The sequence below is a fragment of the Nelusetta ayraudi genome, unplaced genomic scaffold (genome assembly GCF_046127955.1).
Source record: "Nelusetta ayraudi isolate G7.1 ecotype Tasmania unplaced genomic scaffold, CSIRO-AGI_Nayr_v1 ptg000001l, whole genome shotgun sequence".
In the NCBI taxonomy this organism is placed as follows: Eukaryota; Metazoa; Chordata; class Actinopteri; order Tetraodontiformes; family Monacanthidae; genus Nelusetta; species Nelusetta ayraudi.
The window spans coordinates 1,775,001-1,790,976 of record NW_027466051.1 but is presented as its reverse complement, the minus strand read 5'-3'; the positions used below and the strand labels follow the sequence as shown (position 1 = coordinate 1,790,976).

The 15,976-nt window shown below is 45.1% G+C and overlaps 1 protein-coding gene across 3 annotated transcripts; it reads right to left on the bottom strand.

Moving 5' to 3' along the window:
- Positions 1 to 4,187: 4,187 nt before the first annotated feature.
- Positions 4,188 to 6,803, bottom strand: glulb (glutamate-ammonia ligase (glutamine synthase) b). Of its 3 annotated transcripts, XM_076029117.1 has the most exons (7): positions 6,716 to 6,803; positions 5,819 to 5,999; positions 5,566 to 5,727; positions 5,355 to 5,501; positions 5,146 to 5,273; positions 4,868 to 5,067; positions 4,188 to 4,727 (listed from the first exon to the last, which is right to left on the bottom strand). In XM_076029117.1, exons 2-7 carry the CDS (start codon positions 5,982 to 5,984, stop codon positions 4,409 to 4,411), a joined length of 1,122 nt encoding a protein of 373 aa, XP_075885232.1. In that variant the 5' UTR covers positions 5,985 to 5,999; positions 6,716 to 6,803; the 3' UTR covers positions 4,188 to 4,408. The 3 variants fall into 3 exon arrangements, with proteins under 3 accessions (XP_075885232.1, XP_075885315.1, XP_075885395.1); XM_076029200.1 differs by lacking the exon at positions 6,716 to 6,803 and having other exon boundaries at positions 4,868 to 5,055; positions 5,819 to 6,017; XM_076029280.1 differs by lacking the exons at positions 5,355 to 5,501; positions 6,716 to 6,803 and having other exon boundaries at positions 5,819 to 6,017.
- Positions 6,804 to 15,976: the final 9,173 nt, after the last annotated feature.

The window sequence follows — 15,976 nt, the reverse complement described above, 5'->3', positions numbered from 1 at the left end:
TCACCTCCTGGAAGCTGTCACAACAAAGCAACACTGCATGTTACGCAAAAATCTTGTACTGTGACGCAGTAAAAACAAAAAAGCTGAACCAACAACCACCGTGAGGATCATCACCCAGGAAGTCCCTGCTGGATGGAGGAGGGCGGTTTCTTTGTTTGTTTCCTGCCTCATTTGTGTTCTTTACAGATCTTCTCCCCAGACCGTTTCAGAACAACAAACTAAATACAACTTCTTCTGAATCTGGGAAGTCTGATTTCACTCCAAAGCTCCACATTATTTACAAGGATTGTCATTTGAGAGGAAGGTCTGCCATGAGAGAAAGAATTTAGTTGTATTGGACTTGTCTCCATCTGCGACGTGCATAACTGTCCTCTCTGCGAAACAGACCAGGTGGTAAACAGGGTTGTATGTGCCAGCTAATGTGGTTTGTTGTTTCTATATTATGGGTTATTTGTCATACGCTGGGTTATGCATCACGTGGTGTGGGTGGGACATCGGCAGAAGCAAATATCAGCTGCTCTTCACCTGCCGGGTTTTTTGAATGAACTGAGAGGGTGAGGGAGGGGATGTCCTACTTTGGCTGACCGCTTCCCTTTGCTTGGCCTTATTTTTGTTTGAACCTTAATTTTTTGTCACTCAAACACCATGCAATAAATCTACAACAGCAACTTGTCTCCGGAGCCGTGACTTCATCCATTAGCGCGTCCGTCAGGTATTTTCCCCCCTTACTTAGCCTCTCTGTGACTATATTTTTCGTTTCCCCTGGTCCTTTGGATAGTCGCTCTACATTAGTCTTGTCTTGTCTTGTCTGTGGATGATCTAGCGACAGGCAAGATGTTAGCTCACATCGAAGAAGTACTGAGTCCCTGCACTGGATGGTCTTAATTGAGAACACATGCTCCACTAATTTGCCACGACTTGCAGAGAACCAGAGATCCAACAGAGGTTTGTTTTTTAAGGAGCTGTCAGGATTTCAGACATGTTGAGTTTTTCATTCAATCAATCAATATATCAACTTTTATTTTTACAGCGCTTTAAATCACATCCAAAGGCGTCTCAAAGCGCTTTGTACAATAAGGGCCAATTTTTGCATTGCATCATTGTTTTTGTTGCTCAACTATCATGTTGGGGTTAGGGTTGTGGCAGGGGTTGGGGTCGCGGCAAGGGTAAGGGTTGAGGTTAGGCTGCAAGTTTAGGAAAATCTTAGTTGAAGGTATACAAGGGACACTTTTTGGGATCAGGGTGTGGCCTGGGGCTAGGGTTGGGCTTGGAATTATTGTTAGTGTTGGGGTTGGGACGAAGGTGTTGCGCCGTGGGAACCCCCTTGTGGGGGGACCGGGGATGGCACAGTTCAATCGGTGCGTCGAGGCTCCGGTCCCCGTACCAGCGGTGGTCCGGAGGCTGGTGCTACTGGTGGTGAGTGAGATGAGTGCTCATCGCGGGCAGGTTGAGCCGTGTAACTCCACCGGTGATGTTGCGAAGGTAAGAAAAATGATATTTTTTTCTGATTTTCACCGGAACCTTAATTTTTTGTCACTCAAACACCATGCAATAAATCTACAACAGCAACTTGTCTCCGGAGCCGTGACTTCATCCATCAGCGCGTCCGGCAGGTATTTCCCCCCCTTACTTAGCCTATCTCTGCGACTATATTTTTCGTTTCCCCTGGTCCTTTGGACAGTCGCTCTACATTAGTCTTGTCTTGTCTTGTCTGTGGATGATCTAGCGACAGGCAAGCTGTTAGCTCACATCGAAGAAGTACTGAGTCCCTGCACTGGATGGTCTTAATTGAGAACACATGCTCCACTAATTTGCCATGACTTGCAGAGAACCAGAGATCCAACAGAGGTTTGTTTTTTAAGGAGCTGTCAGGATTGTCGCGACGTGAGGAATTTTAAAAACATAATTCCATTCCATTCCAAAGAGCTGGGGTTAGGGATAGGGTTAGGCTTTCTTTTCACGATTTCTGGACATGTTGAGATTTTGTGCCTTATCATGCAGATTTGTGCTAAACAAAAAACACAACAGCCCATTTTCAGACATGTTGAGTTTTTCATTCAATCAATCAATATATCAACTTTTATTTGTACAGCGCTTTAAATCACATCCAAAGGCGTCTCAAAGCGCTTTGTACAATAAGGGCCAATTTTTGCATTGCATCATTGTTTTTGTTGCTCAACTATCATGTTGGGGTTAGGGTTGTGGCAGGGGTTGGGGTCGCGGCAAGGGTAAGGGTTGAGGTTAGGCTGCAAGTTTAGGAAAATCTTAGTTGAAGGTATACAAGGGACACTTTTTGGGATCAGGGTGTGGCCTGGGGCTAGGGTTGGGCTTGGAATTATTGTTAGTGTTGGGGTTGGGACGAAGGTGTTGCGCCCTGGGAACCCCCTTGTGGGGGGACCGGGGATGGCACAGTTCAATCGGTGCGTCGAGGCTCCGGTCCCCGTACCAGCGGTGGTCCGGAGGCTGGTGCTACTGGTGGTGAGTGAGATGAGTGCTCATCGCTGGCAGGTTGAGTCGTGTAACTCCACCGGTGATGTTGCGAAGGTAAGAAAAATGATATTTTTTTCTGATTTTCACTGGAAAAATGGCAGAGTTCAGGTGCTTTCCAAAAATAGTGATTTATTTAAAGAGCAGATTGTTTTAAAATGATAGTTTTAGTAGAGGCAAACGATTGCCATACAAACGAACAACAAAGGTTGAGGATTGAATAAGGGTTGGTGTTAGAGTTTGGGTTAGGGTTCTAGCACAGGTTAGGATTTGGGTTGCGGTTGCGGTTAGAGTTACGATTGAGTTGCCAATCTTGGCTCAACTAAATAAATTTAGCTGAATGCATGAATAATGCACATTTAGTATTGTTGATATCAAAAGCACTAGTCATTAATTTTAGCACATCATTTGGTCGTGAAATAATAAAAGCAACAAAAAAATCTAAGAAGCTGCTTGGGAGCCAAAAGAGTCGGCTCTTTTTAGTGAGGCCAGCTAAAAAGAACCGGTTCCCTGAAAAGAGCCGGAATTCCCATCACTCGAACACAATGACTCTGGGGACACTCGAAACACCAAAGTGTTTGTCCCAGCTGTATATTTGTAACCCGACACCCTGAAGTTCAGCGACATAAAGGTCTCCTGCAGGTCAAATCTTGCCCGCACTTGACAGCCGCAGTCCAGAGAGAAAAATAAAAGTTTTACCCATATTTGTACTTTTCATAGCAAAAAATAAAATAAAAACAAACCACAGGTCAGAATTTTTAATATATCCTCTGTGTCTCTCAATAACTAACTTTTATTATAACTGCAATTTGCTCCCGTAAGTTCAAGGAATACAATTTAATTTACCTATTGTAACTCAATTCAATAAATAAATATAGATAGATAAACAACCAAATATTGTTTATTCATAAGTAAAAAAAATAATAAATTCTTGCTCAATTCCTTGACCGTGAGCTTTCTCATGCATTCACTTTAGCCTGATGGCTGCAATGCATGAGTAACAGGACACAAAGAAAGAATGTCCACTAATTATAGATTGATCTGATGACCTGAACTGACCTGACAAACCTCTGAAACCTCATTCCAGCCGAATAAAGGCTCGTCTAACAAGTTTTGTATCAGTCATATCAGTAACTTGGCTGGCTGCCTCTATTGATCTTTTTGCTGATGACACTGGTGATTGGCTCTGGCTCCTCCAGGCTCCAGTGACACTGCACTAAATCTCCCCATATTTTCTCAACGAGGAAAAAGAGTGAGCGGGGAGGGTTGGGACCGACCGTCACCGTCTGGTGGTCACGTGAGGAAGTCGCACCCCCCCTTAAGAAGCACAGGCCACTGTCATGTGAGAGATTGGAGGTAAAATAGCAACGGCAGTGCTTCTCTTTTAGCTCCCTGCTTTCCGGTCGTGATGTTTCTGATTTATTGTGACCTTATTCCCCCCAATCGCCTACCTTCTTTGAAAGCACCCTGTGTTATGGGACGTAACAGTCTCGTACCCTGTTTAAGAAAGAGCCCTATAGTCATGGGTCTTAGATTTGGATCTGACAAAAAAATAAATAAAATTAGAATATATAAATAAATGTTAATTTGGAGTAAGAACAAGAACTCCAGTGATAAGAAGACATATAAATGTTAGCTTTTTTATTAGTACAATTGTTTTGGACAATTAGAGAAAAAACAACTTAACATTCAAGCATGAATATAAAAACAATCAAATGCTTTTAGGTTCCCTCAGTACAGTTAGTCAAAATAAAAAGTACAAGATTTTGAAAATTTTATGCAAAACTAATGAGACAGAGAAAAAAAACGTGAGTATAAATGTTGGTACAGGGGCAGCATTGAAAGCGTTGAAAGGTTTACGTGATGCCGAAGCAGCTTCGCGTCTGTCAGATTGAACCTTTCGGTCATGACTGAAACTTCTTCACTGGTTGTCGTTAAAAGGCTCGTCCCCCTCCTCTTTAAGCAAACACGTGCGCACCAGCACTTCGGTGACCATGTACGGGTCACAGTTGGCGGACGGACGGCGGTCCTCAAAGTAGCCCTTCCTGTCCTGGCCCACTGAACACGGGATGCGGATGCTGGCGCCGCGGTTGGCCACGCCAGCTGAGAACTGATCAATGTTGGAGGTCTCGTGGTCGCCAGTGAGGCGCCGGGCGTTATCCAGCCCTCCTTTAGGATCATACGCCCGGATGTGATACCTGTGTCTCTTTGCCAGCCTTTCGATGGCCTCCTCAATCCTTCTGCAGGAGGATGAGATGCGCAAGAGGGAAATGTCAAAACACACGACTCAAAAGGATGAGTCGACTGTTGATAGATCAGAGAGTGATTTTGTTGAAATCTAAGAATCACTGGGCCCGAAAGGAGGTTAAACCTGTCTTACTTCAGTCCGCCATCCTCTCGCATCTCTTTGGTGCTGAAGTTTGTGTGGCACCCGGCGCCGTTCCAGTTCCCGGGAATCGGTTTGGGGTCAAAGGACGCAATCAGACCGAAATCCTCACACACGCGGTGCAGAATGAACCTGGCCATCCACAGGTGATCCCCCATGTTGATGCCTTCGCAGGTCCCCACCTGGAACTCCCACTAGGACCCAGCACGGGCGGCGGCATCATAAACACAAGGGTGGCTGAAGGACGTCGGGGGATCCTGCAGGCAACTCACCTGAGCCGGCATGACTTCGGCGTTAGTACCACAGATGTTGACCCCGGCGTACAGACATGCTCGGTAGTGAGCCTCCGCGATGTCTCGTCCGTAAGCCTTGTCTGCCCCCACGCCGCAGTAATACGGCCCTGTTCAGGCAGAGAACCAGCGTTACACCGTCGCTGGACAAAAAAGGTCTCAACCTGTTACCTCGTGTGCCTTCCGAGCACCTTGAGGATCAGGGAAGCCGTTGATTGGCCAGCTGAACGGGTGATTGTCCACGCCCAGCAGGGTGTACTCCTGCTCCATCCCAAAAAACGGCCGGTGGTCCTCCACCATGCTCATGATCTTGGAGCACGAGTGTCGCAGGTTTGTCTCTGCGGGATCAGACACCAGTCAAAGAGAGATTCCTTCACAAGCTCAGCTTAGATCTTTGCTCACCTGCAGGCTGGCGGTTGTACGTGAGCACCTCGCAGAGCACCAGCTTGTTGGGGTCTTTCCTGAATGGGTCCCTGAACAGAGCTACTGGGATCAGGAACATGTCGCTGTTGGAACCATCTGACTGGTACGTGCTGGAGCCGTCAAAGTTCCACTCGGGAAGATCTGAAAAAAAGAACAGAAAAACATTGTCTCCATGATCCTTTTTATCTCAGTGTTTTGTGCTGAGAATCTACAGTAGCCACGCAGACGTTACCCATGACAGTCTTGGGCTCTGAATCCAGAGTCCTTGTCTTGCAGCGCAGCCCCTCACCGGAGCCGTCAATCCAGATGTACATGGCCTGGACCTTGTCGCTCTGAATCAGCTCCATGTACTGCTGTTTGATAGCCTTGTTCAGCTGGGAACTCACTGAAGTGGCCATCTGGACAGTAGGAAACTAGAGGGGCAGAGGTTTATTGGAGCGACAGAGACAGAAAATGCACAGATCACAGAGTCGAGACATCAAGAGAGCAGCAGCTGACTCAAAATGCTGCATACAGAACCGACACCAAGAAGGTACAACACAGCTGTTCTTAGATCAGTGAACCGGCTTCCTGTTAGTCAAAGGATTGATTGTTAAAATTCCATCGCCGGTCTTTAAAGCACTTCATGGTCTTAGATGTACCTGAAAGACACACTCGCCCTTTATGAGGCGTCCTGACCCACGGTTAGGTTCGTCCCAGGACCAAAACTAGGCAGAGGACTTTCAAAAAGATCTTCCAACATTGAGAAGCTACCACTGAATTCACTGCTGTTTCTATGTGCCCTGTATTGTTGTTCAGCGGTCTAAATCATACTTCGGTCTGCTGTGTGCGTCCCGATGAACCAACCAGCATGGACTGACACCAAAACCAGGTTTAAAAACGTTGTTTGTTTTTTTTTCTATAGATTTACTGCTGGATTCACAAAGTTTTCCACTGAAACCAACAACTCATTTAACAGACTCTTAGAGTCTCTTTCTGCTAAACAATTCTTATACTACACAAGTTAAATTTGTCTGACGTTACATGTACCGGCTGTGTGTTTAAAATGTAGGTGCATCAGCACACACACACACACACACACACACACACACACACACACACACACACACACACACACACACACACCTACCTGCTGTCCAGTGTGATGATGTGTAGATGCTCCACCACTGTTTCTCTCCCCTTGTCTCCTCTCCGAATCCCAAAGTGGTTTATATGCTAGACCGCCGCCGCCCCGCTGATAGGCCGAGCACGGCGACGCTTTTTTGCATAAACCCCGGAAAGGCAAAAAAGACCAGAAAAATGCCAAATGCGTCACGTGGGGCCTCCCTTCACGTGGACCACCGTATTGCAGCTCGAAGGCGCCCTCTGGTGGTGATGGGATTATTAAGCGGTAATAAGTTTCAGTAACAGGGCAAGACAAAAACAAACAAACAAAATAAGGCATCACTGTGACAGTTGGTGGTATAATATCACAAAATAAAAACAATAATAACAGTGATTAAAATATACAACATATTTTCAGACGCAAGTTCCAACATCACAACATTTCACCGTGGAAACGAAGCTGACATTTCTGACCGGCGTACCCATCTCCTCCGAAACTGGTCCACCCGGTTTCGTCAAGCCGCTTATCTGACAATAGTTCTCAGGGTTTTAACACGCCGTTTCACACCAGGACAAAGAACCCGAGGACCATTGTGCAGGTGGCAGGTGTCAGGTGTTCACGTCACCTGGTATGTCTGAGATTTTCTTTCTGAGAAAAGCACCAGGTGTCAGTTTATACAACATGTATGTATTCAAATATGTACCCCTTCACATTTTTGCAAATATTTAATTATATCTTTTCATGGGACAACACTGAAGATATGACATTTGCTGACTACTGATACTGTAGGGGAGGTTTTATTTGGTGTTGGCATGTTATTATTTTTTTTTTATTGGTTAGACTACACAGCGTTCATTATTATTTTTTAACACAAAGTGGCAGCAGTTGGCAAAATGATATATATTGGTGCGTAGGTGAGAGTAAGGAGTGGAGCACAGATAGTAGGAGAGCACATAGGTTTTCGCCAGACCTAAGGCAGGAAGCTGGATTTTGGACAAAGAGTTGCTTTTATTTTGGATTATGAAAAATAAAGACAACAAAAGCCTACAACAATGGACTGGACCTTCTGTTTTAGGGTCTGCATAAAGAAAACACTCCTGCACACATAATGGCAAGAGTGAAATGGGTTCAAACTGAAGTCTTTAAGCAATGATAGAAAATTGAAATGACATTTTAGTGAAAACCTGCTCTACAAAACTGGATATGTACATTTTGGAATTATTCACACGTAGTTCCAGGATTGTTTCCTCACGAAAACAAAGAACCGTTCATTCAAAACCAGCGACTGCACTGCTGGCCCTAATCACCTGATTGACGAGGCTGACCTGATTGACAACGTGGAGAGCCGGAGCACACATGGAGAGAGGCTACATGGACAATTGAGCTTTATTGGATCAGCTACAATCAAGCGGTATTGGAAAACGGCTATCGTATTGGATAACTGCATACTTTGAACCTGCTGTTCTGTCTGAAAGGTCTGTCAAGTCTGATGCTCTGCCGAAGGATGACGCTGTTGGACAACAACAGCAACTTGAAAAGGTGAGAAGAACAATTAAACTCACTCCTTAAGGTTTGGAAATGTATATTGAAAACTGTCAGAAGGCACAAAACATTAAATGTAAACAAGCAAAAATCTTTGTGGGTTTGCTGTGGAGGCAAAAGGGTCTCAGTTTTAGAGGTTCTCGGCGCTTATCCAATCACAGGATGTGTACATGTGAAGTTCAGTGGAAAGCCAGCTAGTTGGCCTCGGCATTGCAGACTCGAGACCTGATTGGCTATCGCAACTAACTGTGTCGGGTCTGCTGGCCTCAGGCAGATTTCATAGAACCTGACAACACAAGCTAGCTGAAAAATGATTGGATAAAAACCCTACCGTAATATACGACAATAGAAGCAACGCAACCAAGTGGATATTAAAAGACATAAATATACAAGTACTTTTCTAAGTGTGGTTAGGCCAGCAGAGAAGGCCTAGCAGGTCCTGACAGTCCGCCACTGGATGGTTTCATTAAAGATGTACAAATGCACACAGCCAGTTGATTGGTGGAGGGTGAAAAGGTGACACCTATTGTTGAAAGTACCGCACAATGCAGCAAAACAAACCCCAATGAAATTGGACCAGACGACAGTGTTTCAGATGTTCCAAACCCTGTTGTTCATCATCATGCGCATCCTCAACATCTTCTGCTCGCATTCGAGCTCAGACAGAAAAGGCTGCTCTCATGGAATGAGTTGCTGCCCAGAAGAAAAAGTATGCGCTTGAAGCACAACGAGAACAATTTAAAAGGATGAAAGAGCAACTAGAACTGGAAGCGGAGCTGGCAGCAACCACCGTAAAAGTAAATGTACTGGAGATCTTGGGGTAAAGGAACAGCTCTGGAGTTTCTGATGGGATGAACTCTTATTTAATAAAAGCAACAGCTCAAAGTGAAACATCACCTGAATTAAATTCATATGGAAATGAATTGCCTGTCAAAGTGCACAATACACAAAGTGTGTTGACAAAATATGACATTATCAACCTGTTGTCATACCAAAAGAAACAACTCATGGATCATCTGCAGGGGCGCATGAGCTGAATCATTATTCTCTTAAAGCGGCACATTCAGACTCATACGCACGGTGCTCACAGCTATGGCAGTACTGCGCCCGTGGCGGTGAATGGTGGGAATTCAAGCAACATATGTGACAGTATTCAGTGGTAAAATGACATCGCATAAGAGACATAATCTCTCTTCCACTTTACCACTGAGAGACATTCCTATATATGATGATGATCCTCTGCAATATAGTACTTTTATCAGAGCATTTGAAAAAGGAGTAGAAAAATAGACTGATGACAACAGTGATTGCTGACAGCAGTTCACCAGAGGGCATCCTAAAGATCTCGTCCGCAGCTGTCACCATCTTCCTCCAACCCTGAGTTACAAAAGGCCAAAAGATCTGATGATTGAGGATGATTTCGGAAACAAACACAGGATCTCCACTGCATACAAGCAGAGCTTGTTGAGAAGGCTGAATGTAGGGGACAGGACAAAGGACCAATATTCTTTTGTGTGCCATGAATCAATTTAAGACACATAGAAGTTATCATGTCAAGGATCTGGAAGTTGGTGGTCTGGACAACAGTTACTTCTTTCAACTGTCTGACGTGTTCACACACACACACACGCGAGAATATGCCTGTTTCTCAACATTCCAAAAGAAGAAGACCTGATAAAATGGCCATATTTGAAAAAACATAAAGATACAGGATATAGATGGCATTGACCTCCTCATTGGGACGAATGCTTCTGAGGGACTAGAACCTTGGGAGTCGGTCGATGAAATGTCGACTCGACAGATACAATGTGTCCCATGCACAGAGTAAATTTAATTTCTCATCAAAATAACTCAACAAAAAATAGAAATAAACGTCTAAAGCACTGACAGCAAAAATGAGTACACCGCTAAGTGAAAATGTCCAAATTGGGCCCTATTAGCCTTTTCCCTCCCCGGTGTCATGTGGTAGTATTAGAAGGGGAGCAGGTGTGTTAGATTTCCTGCTGACGCTCTCACACTAACTAACCCTCATACTGGTCACTGGAAGTGTGTGAGTGAGTGAGTGAGTGAGTGAGTGAGTGAGTGCACGCCTTCATATCATTGCTAGACCTTTCTCTCCGTCTAGTTAACTTCCATCTGTTACCACAGGGTGGCGCAGGTACTCCATGACTTCTCAACTGAGAATAAAACGACTGTTTCTCCTGCTTCTCCATAATAAAATCCCAAATAAAAATATGTACATTGTCTGCAGCAATGTTTCCAGTTTCTGACATGACAAGAGGAGAAGAAACGATAAGTTTCCTTGTAGATAAAAAAACAACAACAAACAAACCCAACAACATCTGTTTATATTAAACGATTATAACAATAACGCCGCTGTGAGGAGCAGATGTGTTGACTCTTGTCTACTCTCCAGTGTTTGGCTTGTAATACTAAATATTAGTGGATCATGAATGATTTTTTTTTTTTTCAAACCGCTAAATGTGTCACATAAAAGAGAGGCGGCGGCTGTCGACGGTCATTTCAACCCTCCGACAGAAACGTTAATTGTCTAATTTCTGTTCCAACGTGTGCCATAAAAACCCTGCCGGCCCATTTAATTACGCCCGGCTGAAAAGACTTGCTTTGCACAATAAGAGGGGGGGGGGGGGTGAAACGGTGTCAATTAGTATGCGGAACAATGTTTAACATATCAGAAAATTAATCTACAAAGGACTTTGAATTAAAAGTTTCTTGCAGGAAATAAGTGGGCCAGGCCAGCTGAGAGCGCCTTTGTGTGTGGTCCAAATGACTCCTTTGTTAGCGCCGCTGAAAAGCAATTAAAGCAGGGATTTGAGCTCCGCTGTATTCTCCACAAACCTGTCAGTGCCGCACACTGGAAATTATATATTTAAATAATTTTTTTTTTTTAAAGAGGAGCAGTGCAGCTGCTATCTGCTGCCGCTGCAGCCTCATTTATGTGAGTTGGCGGGATTGTGGGAGGACAAAGTCTGGAGGAAGTGGAGGAGATTCACTCTGGCCAATAGACTTCCTGTTTTCCTGTTTACTGCCGTTACTATTGTCGATGTTGACGAACGTGCTTCTGATATCTGGCTGCTTTTAATGACGGGGGAGGGAGCGGCATGAATCCGAGGAGGCGCCTGAGGCCACTTTATGCTGCTGCTGCTGAGGCTGCACACACACACACACACACACACACACACACGCACACACACACACACACGCACACACACACGCACACACACGCACACACACACACACACACGCACACACACACACACACACGCACACACACGCACACACACACACACACACACACACGCACACACACACACACACACACACACACACACACACACACCTCAACAAACCTCTCCAGACCTTCACGCTTTGACGTTAACCAGCAGGAAAGCGGCGCCTTTCACGTTGCTTTTATTGTTTTGTCGTCGTCTTTAATGTCATGTGATCAGACCGCCGAGCCTCAGATCTGCTGTGACGGTTTCAGGCGGCGGCGGCGGCGGCGGTCGGCTGGAGGCCGGGCGGCAGCTGCCAAGTTCCTCCTCTTCCTCGTCTTTTAATTAATCAAACAAGCCGAGTGGAGGAGAGGCTCCGCTCATTTCCCACGTGAGGAGAGGTTTCTTTAATATTTACGAGGGCTCAGCTGAGGGTTTCCCGACCTCATCAGCTGATGATGGCCTCAGGTTAGATGGAGAAACACTCTGCCTGATGTTGAAGATCCTCTGGACTGACGCCACTGAATGTCTTCTGTTGGATATCTGAGAGAAAAACTGCAGCCACAGACTTGTTTTGACAAGTTTTGTCAGGAGGTTTTTTTCTGTCACTAAAGGACTTAAAATCTCATTGAGACTCACGGTTTCATCAAAGACCTAACAAAAGCCGTACTTTGACACCAAAGATGATTAGCTGCAGGTGATTGGATCTGTTGAGGCAGATGTGGGCTGGTTGTTACTCCCGCCATCGCTAATAAAGCTAAATATTAAAATAATAAATAAAATTGCAGTTCTTTTGAAAAAAACTTTTCGTCATTGCACCAGGGAGTCGAACAGCTTTGGCAAACTTCAGCTTCCAGTCTGGAATGATTATGACAACAAACTCAGTGAAAATCTCATACATTTATAAATGAACATCATGTGTTGTTGCATAAAACAGGACGTGTTTTTACATGAGGCCAACTGAAGTTAGAGGCCGGTTAGGATCCCAGATTTCTGCTTCGTGATGTCAGAATGATAATCAGCCAATCAGTGTGTCAGGAGAGTAAATGGTTCCTGCTTCTGAAGATCACATGGTCTATAACATGTGAGCTGTTGCAAAAGAGGAGAATTATTCTTTATATCTTTACATAGTGTATTTGGCCGTTGGTGTTCCAGATGTAAATAGGAGTCTGTCAGTCTGCTGGAAGTCTGAGATACTAACTCAGAATTCCGAACCGGTTCTGACGTCGGCGAGGGCGCAGAGTTCATCGCCGTCAATACCCCCCCCCCCCCCATCTTTACAAACAAAGTATTTTGAGTCACTGATGGTTTGAATTTCTCAAAATAGCGCCGCTGAGATTCTGTCTTTATTCCTCCTCCGGGGCTCCGGGCAACTTTTGAAAAGCTGACTTTGACATGAACACACAACTGTTGGTGGCGCTGTTGGGGCCTGTCGCTGCCTTTGTGCTGCCTGTCTCCCCGCTGACGGGGGGTTGGGGGTTGGGGGGGGCGGGGGTGTTATATCTGCACTACGACTACACCCCACCCCCCCCACCCCCCGCACACCGCTCGCTCGGCCCGCCGCTCCTCTTTATGGCGGCCCTGCAGAAGTCAGGTGGCCCTCAGCCATTCCAGCTGTCTGTCGGGTGTCGCGGCTAATCAGCGTCACGCCACGGGGGCCGGGCGAGAGCGAGCGAGCGAGAGAGAGACAATCACACTTTTTACATGCTACATTTGCCTTTAACGGGGAGTCGCCCTCCGCCTCGGCGCCAAGTGTGATCCGGACGGCGAATCCACTAATTAGCTCGTGGTGGTGTTGTCAGCGGCGGCGGCGGCGGCGGCGTCCTGATGTTGTTGGGAGGAGGGGGGTGGGGGTGAGGAGGTGGCGGGGGGGGGGTTGAGATGGGGCAGATGGCTGCACGCTGTCTGGTGGGCCGGCAGGGAGACGCTGAGGCCGTGTCAGACGGCGCCGAGAGGCCGCTGACCCTGCAGCCACCCCCCCACCCCCCCAGCCTCCGACCGCCATCCCCCCCCCCCCCCTTCCCCCACACACACCCGCAGCCACGGAGGCAGAAGTAAAGAAAAGAGGAAGTCTTGTCACATTGGATGTACAGGAATCCTCTGTTCCAAGGGTAAAAAAAACCAAAAAAACAAAAAAACACTGCAAACAAGCAAACGACCGCCGCTGCCGATGTCCTGTTGTTGTTGTTATTGTTGTTGTTGTTGTTCCTATCCTCCCTCCTCCTCCAGTTATTAGTCCCTTTCGGTCACATCCTGTCAGACATCTGCGCCGCCTGCTGTCGTCTCCAGACCTCCAGTCGACGTCGAGCGGCGCAGGTTCTGACCGCCGGGCGGCTGATTATGCCTCCGCTGACATCGTTAGCGTCTCAATGCTGGCGTCCCCTAGTGTCTTGAACTGCGCCCCCTACTGTCTTCATCTTCAGCAGACCAAAGCTCGCGATGGAACGATGACGACGACTCATCCTGGATGACGACGGCGTCGCCGCCTTCAGTTCGAATCAATTACAGCGACGAGAAGCGACTGGAGCCACGTTCACTGTCTGTCACAGTGAAATAGAGTTGAGAGGAAACGTAGTAATGAGTCACAACCAGATATTAGAACGTTGTTTCTCAATAAGTGTCGATATCGGGCTGACAGTTTCCTGTATTGACCTTAAAAGTGTCGACTCCCAGGAGGCTGGAGGGAATTTTGTGGATGGGAATGTTTTAACAAGAGGGCAATGAAAACGATATATGTATATGTATATGTGTGTATATATAAATATATATAAATATATATATATATATATATATATATATATATATATATATATATATATATATATATATATATATATATATATATATATATATATATGTACACAGTCTCTGTATTGTGAAGAGTTTTCTACAATCAGCTTGAAATAAGATTTATCTACAGTTTCTCTTCTGTCGTTCGCCAACGTACAGCCTCAGTCCAAATCTGACATCTTGGTGACTTCCTCGTCCTCGAGGTGTTGAACTTGATTGGAATGGAAAAGGTGATATAGATTTTGTGAGGGCGGGGGGGCTGAAGGGGATGAAAGGGGAGGGGGCAACGTTTCTGTGCGATGCCAAAAGGTGAGACAGAACACACAACACTCCGCCACAGCACCCGCGTGTGTCAGATGTTGTTGTGCTAGATGTGCTGATTTACTCACTCTGCTTTATTTTCCCTTCTAAAAAACACAGCAAACAGGGCACGGGTGTAACCCTGGAATGATTTCTCCTTGTTATTGGGTACATTTTCTCAAAAGGGGTTTAAAAACAGATGTGGATCGTGACGATTCTCTGCTATCCACTCGCGAGGTTCCTCAAGGATCAGCACTCAGCCTCCTGACTTTTCATTTTCATCCTGCGTAGAGAGCAAATATATATGTATATATAAGTCTTAAAATATAATTTATGTTTTCATTTATTTAAATAAATGACAAGACCAAGCACCAATCCTACAACTGTCCTTGTATTTAGAAGGGGAATTAGATGTTTTGGAGCAACCTATCCTCAGGGTGTTTTTTTCCCCTCACAGTTTAACTGCTGTACCAACCACATGTCTGTATTTCTAAGCAGCATTTATGATATTTTTGGGGGTGAAAGTTTCAGGATACCTCCCAATGACAGCGTTGCCATCAGAACACAGTTTTCAGTTTAGACTTGTCTGAAATAACAGAACTTTGATGAAAATAATTTTGTTTTTGTTTTTTTTAAATAATGCATTTATCACATTGAAATTATCATCAGGTGCAATAATACAATCAAATTCATCAGCATTTAAAAAATTGATGTTAACCATCAAAAATAACAATGACAAAACCTTAAGACTGTATTGTGAACATCACCATGTCTGAATCCTTCTGTAAAATCCTTATTGGGAAATAATGTTGATTGCTGGATATCATTTTGCCGCACACAAGTTTGCCAAAGGCACAAATTATCAAAAAGTGTTGAATGTCAAAAAAAAGAGGGGTACATCATTTGAGCGGCAGACTGTCCTACATAACTCCTGTAGTTTAATTAAATGGCATGCAGTGATTGAAAAAGATATAGTTTCAATTAAAGAGCTTTAATTGAAAAAGGTCATTTCAAAAACTAAATGTTCCATTAGAAATTCAATTACCTCGCAGAGAAAAGGAATGGAAAAATAATTCTTCATAATGGACTCTGGAATGTAATAAGTCAGCCAATTAACTATTTTTTATTTGATTTAGGTAGATTTTTATGATCTTTGCTCACAATATCAATTACACGGGGAGCTTTGTGTGGGCAACGCTCATCACGGCTGTAAACGGCGGAGGAGGAAAGAAGCCTTGACTAATTAATGCATCCCTAAGCAGCTTTCAATTAGAACACAAATCATGCACTAACACACATCTGGGTCAGGATCCTCAGCACGGTGGTGGCGGTGTGCTGAAGGTTTCTACAGTCTCTTCTTCTTCTTCTTCTTCTTCTTCTGCTGCTGCTGCTGCTGCTGCTGCTGCCGCTGCTGCTGGCG